This window comes from Trichosurus vulpecula, chromosome 4 (genome assembly GCF_011100635.1).
Source record: "Trichosurus vulpecula isolate mTriVul1 chromosome 4, mTriVul1.pri, whole genome shotgun sequence".
Classification (NCBI taxonomy): domain Eukaryota; kingdom Metazoa; phylum Chordata; class Mammalia; order Diprotodontia; family Phalangeridae; genus Trichosurus; species Trichosurus vulpecula.
The window spans coordinates 37461065-37470183 of record NC_050576.1 but is presented as its reverse complement, the minus strand read 5'-3'; the positions used below and the strand labels follow the sequence as shown (position 1 = coordinate 37470183).

At 41.3% G+C, this 9119-nt stretch overlaps 1 protein-coding gene across 3 annotated transcripts in view; it reads right to left on the bottom strand.

Moving 5' to 3' along the window:
• Nucleotides 1-4962: 4962 nt before the first annotated feature.
• The window catches only part of TGFBR3 (transforming growth factor beta receptor 3), a 232004-nt gene continuing 227847 nt past the window's right edge, over nt 4963-9119 (bottom strand). For all 3 annotated transcript variants that reach the window (XM_036755202.1, XM_036755203.1, XM_036755204.1), the window contains exon 17: nt 4963-8573. In XM_036755202.1, the coding sequence (XP_036611097.1) occupies nt 8458-8573 (116 nt within the window). In that variant the 3' untranslated portion in view covers nt 4963-8457. The remainder of the gene's footprint in view (nt 8574-9119) is intronic.

Genomic DNA, 9119 nt, shown 5'->3' with positions numbered 1-9119 from the left:
AAAAGCAGCTCCACCCAAATTTCTAATTGGGACGTTTATTGAAGCAAAGTTGGGTTTTTTTGAAGACCAGAACAAATCTCTCCCTCCTGCTTCTTTCTGTGGGGTCCAGGCAGAGGTGCCATCTTCAGAGATGCCCTACAGGAAGGCGGGTTCCCAGGGCTAGCTGGGGTCTGAGGGACAACAGCAAGATTGTGAAAGCTAAGCAGGAAAGTCGGGAGTACAAGTGTGGGCAGAATGAATATCCTACACACACACACACACACACACACACAGATGAGAAGTATGAATAAGGTACATATGGTTAGAGTGTTGGATTCAAATACTGCCTTACACTGTATATATCTCCCACGTCCAATTGTTTGTTTCTTGTCTCCCCCATTAGAATTCAAGCTCCATTAGGGCAGGGACTGTGTTTTGCCTTTCTTTGTATCCCCAGCTGTTTGGCACAATGCCTGGCACACTGTAGGCACTTAATAAACGTTTGTTCCCTGACCGATTGCTTCTGTTTGACCCACACAATTCCCTTCCTCCCTAGGACTCGGTTGCCTCATCTGTAAGATGAGGGGTCGGATTAGATGGTTTCTAAGAGTCAAATCTGCAATCCTATAACATGGGAAGTTGACTTAAAAGCACGCATGGGACAAATGACCTGAATATATATTGTATTTCATATATATTATCTGTGTGCAGATTATATTTTCTCCCATAGAATGTATGTACCCTGAGAGCAAAGGATGATTGATTTTGGCTTCATAACCCTAAAGCCCAGAATACAGTAAGTGCTTAATAAATGTCAGTTGAGAGAGAAGAAGAAAGGGAAGCTGGGAAGGGAAGAAAAGACAAGCAGAGGGAGGGAAAGAGGCAGGGGGAATCTGGTTTTGATGGAAATGGAAGCTGTTTGCTTCTTCTCTAAGGCAGGGCAGGTACCATCCCCACTCATCCTGGCAGGCGGTGCCCTCCCTAAAGATGGTGTCAAATCCCAAGGCTGTGAATGGAGAAACCTGTTAGAAATCAGTTCAAGCTGTGACCTTGGGAGGAAGGGGAGGTGATGTCATCTGAGCATGTGTGAGACCAAATCCATGTAAGTGAAATGAAGCCCCGTGTGGGATCAGCAACTCTGAGAGCGAAGAGTGGAAACAAAAGGCATCAGACAGCATCCCGTCTCCAAGGCTGGACTAACAAGGACCAAAAAGACATCTATAAAAATTACCCAAGCCATGAGGCTTCTTTGTGACATTTGTGATTCCGTACAGACTTCGTTCTCTTTTTTTAAAAAGAGAAAAAAAAGGGAAGCGAGGTCTGGTCTGTGTTTTCCTTGTAATTGGCACTTAGCAGCGTTTCCTCACTCTCCAGAAAGCTTATATCATTCACAAATGACGAGAAGAAACCAACACTCTATAAATGGTGTTCACTTAGCTCATGCTCTGACTTTTTATATCCTGACATTTGTTGGGGAAAGGGGAAGAAGGAGTATGGAATTATATGGTAGAACGTGCAACAGGCTACAAAAAGGTTTTTGTTAAATCAATCACCAATCAGGTTTTGATTCCTTAGATTATTAAAAATATAGATCTTTTAAGATACTTGTTTAAAAAATAATCCTCAACACCAAATGAATCTGATTCATTACATTGCAAGTTTTATAAGCAGTGTGTGTGTGTGTGTGTGTGTGTGTGTGTGTGTGTGTGCATGCACACAGGGAGGGGGAAGAGATAGGGGGACTAGCAACGTATAAACAAAAACATAATAACATAAAATATAAATATAATGTACATGATATATGCTATAATATATAAACATAACAATAAAAATATAAAATATAACAAAAAAGTTTGACAAGTAAGCTATGTTTCACAAAAACTGAATAAAAAAATGAAACCTCAAAATGAATGAATGTTTAATGAGTAATTCTTAAGCTAAAGGCATAGCAATCCTTAAGTTAGGCACTGGAGATAACAAAAAACCATGAGGTAATCTCTCTCTTCATGGAGTTTGCATTCTGCTAGGGGATGCGCCATGAGTGTGGATGGGTAAATACAGGCGATGCACAACATACAGTAATTTAGGGGGATCAACACCTGGGGGGCACAAAAAGGGAGATGGCACGAGCTAAACCTAGGAAACACATCTATGAGGTGGAGATGAGAAGAGGGAACGTTTCAGGTACAGGGAACAACCTGGACAAAAGCATAGAGATGGGAGATGAGGAGGGAATTTGTACATAGGAAACATGAATTGTGCCAGGTTGTCCAATTTGCTGGGATAGTTCAGTGTGTGAGGGAGAGCAAAGGGTAAATAGCCTGGAAAGTGAGACTGGAGACACACTGTGAAGGGCTTTAAATGCTAAACACAGGGGGTTCTACTTTATGCATAGCCATACATAGAGTTTTCCTCAAGGAAAGGGGAGAGGAACCAAGCATTTACATAGCTCTTACTATGTGCCAGACGCTGTGCTAACCACTTTTAGAAATACTTTCTCATTTAATATTCACAACAACCCTGGGATGTAGGTGTATTGGCAATCAAGATGGGCTTTTAGCACTTATTCAATCAAGTGCCCTTGAAGAGTTTGGCCTATGTTTCCTTGATTAAATCAGGAATCCTCGATGATCTCCTTGCCTCAAGGGAAAGCCTAGTTTTGGGTTTGAGTGACATGTTTGTGACATCAGAGGCTTTTAGACCACGTGGGTTTAAGTCGAATTTTTGTGACGCTTTTAGGTCACGTGGGTGAGTCGCATGTGTGACTCACCTTTGACCATGAACAAGATAGATAAAACCAGGGGTTGGCTTTCTGTTGGAGGCTCTCACTCCTGAAGGCGGGGGACTCTGGGCAGTAGCTCTAAGTGCCTCCTGGCTGAACTCAGATGTTGATGGTTCCTTGGTGACTATGAATTGTATTTGGTTCTGTTTATAAATGTATGCTTGTAATTTGTTTGTATTTGCTTTGAAGTTCAGGGTGCTTGCTTTTTCCCCTGAACTAAGTGAATGATATTTGTATGTTGGATTGAAATAAGATTGTTAACCCCCTTAATGCTGCTTTCCTTAATAAAGCTCTAATATTACACCCATTTTATAGTTGAAGAAACTGAGACAAACAGAGGTTAAAATGACTTACCTGTCTTACATAACTAGTATACGCCTGAGGCAGGAAATAAACTCTGCTCTTCCTGACTCCCAGCCCAGAGCTTTGTCCATTGAAGGGACAGTGGTAGTGTTTGCCCCAGGGTGATCATACCTGGTTGAACTGTATCCAAGCCGAAATTTGGGACAATAGGGAGCCATTGAAGGTTTTTTGCGGGGGTTGGTTTTGTTGTTGGTGGTGGTTGTTGGTTTTTTGTTTTTTTTTAGGCTTGCCCAGGGTTACAATAGCTAGTTAAAAATCTGAGGCCAGATTTGAACTGAGGTCCTCCTGACTCCAGGGCCACCACTGAAACTTCTTAAGGAGGGGAGTGACATGGTTAGATTTGTTTTAGGAATATCGCTTTGGTAGTTGTATGGAGGACGTGCTGGAGAGAGGGGACACTGGAGATCGAATAGGAGGCTACAGCAATAGGGAATGAGGCTCCAGCTGTGGGCACCACTAATAGCTAGCATCTATATAATGCTTTAAGGTTTACTAAGCACTTTACATATGTTGACCTCAACATATAACAAAGTAATTCAGGAGTCCAGTCTGCCCTCTGTCAGTAAGCAAAAGCCTTCGATGCTCACTGGTTGAATGTTTGATCGAATGAATGAACGAATGAATCATTCAATCCATCATTAAAAGAAACAAAAATCCGGGACTCTGGGTGAAGGAGGGATGTGAACCGTACAGAGGGGTTCTCTCTACAGTAGGTGCCTTGGTTCCTCTCTTCGGTTTCCCTGAAAATGGCATGGCAGCCAGATGGCAGGTCGTAGGCCACAAGGGCCCTTTTCCACTGGTCTCCGCTACTAACCAAAGGGCTGGTGTAAATCTTGGCAGCACAGAGATAAGTCTGGGCAGACAAATAGGACTGTGCTGTATTGTTTCTCAGAACCTGAACCAGTGTCAAGGAAAAAGGCTTGAACAACCAGGACTCAGGAATAGCTTTCTGAGCCCACTTCCCCTTCTGGATTTTTCTACCACCTAACCAGGAGGAAGAAAGGTAAGGCTATATGGTGTAATGGAAAGAGGACTGGCTTCAGAGGCTAGATAAAGGTCTTCAGTTCAAAACCTGCTACCTATCATTACCTGTATGACCTTAAGTAAATGATTTCCTCTCTGTTTCCTTACATGTAAAATAAGAGTTGTATTTGATGACCTCCAAGGTGCCTTTCTATGGAGTGGAGAAGCTTGTCTTAGCTCCCAAACTGTTCTTTACCCACTTCCTTTTCAGGGATGAACCCTACTGTTCCCCTTCTACTCTCCCCTCATTAAACCCTTGGAAGGTGAAGAGATGAAATATGAGGGAGACAAACTTAGAAGAACAGACAGAATTTATATCAACTTGATGTTGGTATTTAATGACAAACAAGCAAACTAGAGCTTTTTGAATAATTGATATATATATCTTTATTATGCACAGAGATAAAAAGAATATAACACCATGGTTATCAAAACTATACAACTTAGCAAGTTCACAAGTCTGCCAACACACTGAATGCAGAAAAGAACGCAAAAATTACAAAATGGCGGGGGGTGTTCAAACTGGCCACAGGGATTGAAGGGGTTTCGGTTTTTTGTTCCCCTAGATAATAAAAATCGGTAATGGATTCAGGCTCATTCAGAAGAAACTAAGTGGGGGAGGGGAGAGGAGAGAAGGGGAGGGGAGGGGAGGGGAGGGAGAGGAGAGAGGGAGAGAGAGACAGAGGAGAGGAGAGGAGAGGAACAAGAGCAGAGAGAAAGATAGAAAGAGGAAGGAGAGAGAGAGAGAAAAGAAGATAGAACAATGAAGAGAGAGGAGAGAGGAAGGGAGGAAGAGAAAGAGGGGAGAGAGAGAGAGAGAGAGGGAGGGAGGGAGGGAGAGGGAGATGGAGATGTATTGTATGTGGAAACTGACCAACATTTTCTCAAAATACCTGTTAATTTCATAAACGACCCCCATGCAGGACAAACCAACAAACACACACTGACACTTAAACATGCGCTGGTGAGCACACACACACACACACACACACACACACACACACACACACACACATCCACATCCACCCACACCCACATGTGTCACCCAACAAAAAGTGCTCTTTTGGCACGCCCAGCAGTACATATCTTCTTTCAAACCCTGAGGTAGATACATTACAGAAAAGACTAGTACAACATACATCACAGAAAACAATCAGGGCACAGAGATTACAATCATGGTAAGAGACAAGCAGACAACCACCTTCCCATAGTCAATGCTTCCCAAGTAGCAAAACAGAGAAACACTGGACTTCTTGCAACAATGGAGAGTAACACTTGACCAGCACCATGTTGTTCAAGGAGCTGTCATCTGTTACTCAGACAAGATTTGAACCCAACAGGCTAAAACAACTGACCTCAGAATCTCAGTATTTGAACCAAGAAAGCTTTCTAAGTTAAAAAAAAAAGTAAGTACAATGCATTGTGGGTAGAAATATTTGGCTGATATAGAACCCAGAAGAGCTTTATGAGAAATTTACAGTAAATATTACAGAATGAAGATTTGTGCTTGTATCAGAAGGGTGACTTAAGAAGCCATTAGAAATGGTGCTATGAGAGCCGTGTACATTCTTGGACTAAGGCTGTTGTCGGCTGCAGGGTGGGAGAGGGGGTGGGGAACACCTGCCTCTGCAAGTTTTGTTTTATAGAAATATCCCAGAAGTAATATTTGATAGCAGTCATCACCTCAATAACCTGCTATGCTAATGGTCCATTAGTTAAGATTTCTCAAAGTGAATAATCCCACAGATGGGGGGGAGGACCAAATGGATATATTCAAACAGATCTGAAATATAAGTCTAAAAATTTCAAAAACATCTTTTCAATTTTTTTTCTTTTAAAACAAATAGCAATTTTTGGTTTGTCAGTCTGTAAATATAAATCTGTAAATTAGTTTAAAATTAGAGTAAATTCTTAATAAAAATCATTGGTAATGCAGCATATTTCTTTCAAAAATATACATTTAAATATCTTACAAAAGGTTTTAACCCTGTCCATCTAAGAAATGGATTTTCTAATAGTTCCCATGAGAATAGCTAATGGGTTGTGTTTTTTTTAATGACAGAAAGGGTTAAAAAGAAGCAAAAAAAAAAAGGGTTGAACAAAAGAATTCACAGTAATCGAAATTAGACATTTCATACTGAGTAACCTAAATTTATCGAAAACATTTAAATATATCTTTATACACAAATTTATGTAGTAAAATATAGTTATAAGTGACTTAAAGACTCGTCTTCCTTGAAGACATCTTTTAAGATTTTTTTTTTAATACATAGACTATACTAAAACAATACATTCAGCTGAAGGTTAGGCAAAGCGCGTTATTCCCAAACACAGGTAGCATATTTTTTAGATTTCCCTACTCTGATGCCTATGTGTTTTATAACAAAAACAAACAAAAAAAAAGTCCCCAGAAGCAGAAATTTCCCTGCTAACCCATGCTTCTGGTCAAGTCTGGCAAATATATGTTTTTTTCATTGATCAACATCTCAATAAATGGTCAAACTAGTTATTTCAATAGAAAGTAGATTGATTTGGGCTAAATTGATCTGATAGCCTCTGAACAGACTGAATTAACTTTGCTGGATTGCCAAGCCTCATTCCGCTTTGGCCAAGTGGCGGCCATGAAGTCTGTGGCGGCTACTTAGAATTCGGTGTCTAGAACCCTGCTGGTGAAGAATCAGGCACACCACATATTGCTTTGGAGGAAATGAGATTGGCTGGTGAGCCTGAGACGGTAGAAGGTGGTCTGTCCTGCTTAGGGAATTCTAAATAATTTCTTTGGGAATTCTGGAAAGTGGCTGAATACAGAATTAGTGATGAAGCTATCACCATCAGTGAATTATTCGGCATGAGAAATTTCCTCTGGAGGATTTTTTTTTTCATCAAACACAGAGGTATCAGTAAAGCACATTTCAGATGCATTATATAATTTCATTTCATGAAATTTACCTCCCAGTTGTTTTAAGTTTGGGATGTGTTTAGAGCAAGGGTGCCAAATAGAAGTGGTCAGAATAAGCACCCTCCTTCCATATTTTGGTATAGCTTTTGTCAGAGTCAATTCAGCTAACTAACCAGTAGTTTAACAGAAACTACCATGCATTTGCATCTTTAAAAAGTTTCTGGTTTTGTTCTTGGTTTTTTTTAAATGATACATATACATACATACATACATACATACATATATATATGTATAATATACAAATTGGGCTTACAAAGTTTTGACCTATTTTGCAAGGGTAGAGCCCAAAATATACATACAAGTAAGATCCAACTAGGAAGTCCTACAACATTTTCAAAGAGTACCACTAAACTCATTTCTTCTCAACCTAAAAAAACACCGCTGCCAGAATAGTTATCATACCCATGCATCTCTATGCATTCATATGTGTTATCATGGGACAAGCTCTCCATGGGGTCCAGTGCCAAATTCTTTCCTAATGTAGATACCAGCCTAAGTGGAACACAAAGGCAGAAGGATGTACCAATTAGGAACTGCAGAGCTTGGTCACAGTCTATTTGGAGGGACAACACGTGCCAAATCTACAGTAAGATAATATTGCTGCCGTCTGAGCACGCATGTGTGTGTGTGTGTGTGTGTGTGTGTGTGTGTGTGTGTGTGTGTCTGTGTAGGTCACCTGGAGTTGTTCTGGCCCTGGGCACATGTAAAGGAATGTTGCCTTGATATGGGTCCTAAAGTGGATACTAAAGGCAGGAACCTACACACAAACACAAGTGAAGCTTCAGGGCATGTAAGAACGTGGAAAAGGTACTCATTCCAACAAAGGTATCTACTTGGATGTAGCCCAGTGTACAAGGTGCTATGAACTACTTAAATCCAGAACTTCAAATGTCTTGGTTTTCCTTTAAAGGAATCCTCTGGTGACATCAATCTTACTTAATTCTTTCATATTTCTATCCCTTTACCAACTCCTTGAATCAGGGTAAAAGTTGGAAATCCCAAGGAAGGGGATTTTTTTTTAACAGACAAAGCATGGTTATGTGTGTTTCACATTGAGAAGCTTCCAATCCTCTTACAAGGAGATACAGTCTGGCGGGACAAGGAGTTTTTGGTTTTTTTACATGTATCCTGACATGTCAGGGGAGGTCCAAAGACCATGATGACCAAGGTAGGGGGGAAGATGGGAATGAATACATCTGGTGATTTTTAACATTAAAATCTCTTCTCTCTTTGCAAAGGGAACCAAATTCAACCTTTCAGGTTTGGGGACCAAGCCTCAACGAATGGACGATCCCTCGGAACCGCAGCCCTCCTTGGTGAGGCTCTCTGGCTCTCCCGCTGGCCCACGGTGTTAGGTTGTGCTGCTGGAGCAGGGTGTGCTCTGGGTGCTGCCAATGCTGTGGGCAGCGCTGCTGTTTTCTGAGGCGGGAGGGGATGTGGGGACTTGCTGCCTTCCTGCCGTCTCTCCTGTTTGCCAACAAGAAAAGAGAAGAGAAGAGAAAGGAGTTACATAAGACTACTAAGAAAGAAGACATTTTTCTCCTCTGCCATTTTGTTTGCTCCACTTCCCACTCGTGGTCACAAGCTAGGAAGGAGAGGGGACGTGAAAGGAGCATGGTTTTCCAATTGGTTAATTTGAAATCTCTGTGTGAACAATCATAGTTTTCTTGTATCTGGTCCATGTAAGTAGAAGCAAGGATAAGGACAAAGGGTAAGAAGGTAGTGTTGGACTTGGAGTCCTAAAGACCTAGGTTCAAATCCTGCCTTGGACATGGATCAACTAAGTGACTTTCAGCAAATCATAAAACCTCTATGTGCCTTGGAAACGTGCCTAGAACTTATCTAATGTTAAGGAGACTCTTCAATTTGCATTAGTAGAGGGACTTCCCACACTGGGAGTTTCCCACACTGACAAAATTACTGGTCCATCTCACAAGTGGAAATCTGCTAACATCTTGTCCTGATCTCTCACTGTGGCATGGAGAGGACTGCGGCCTATAAGTCTATGCCAAT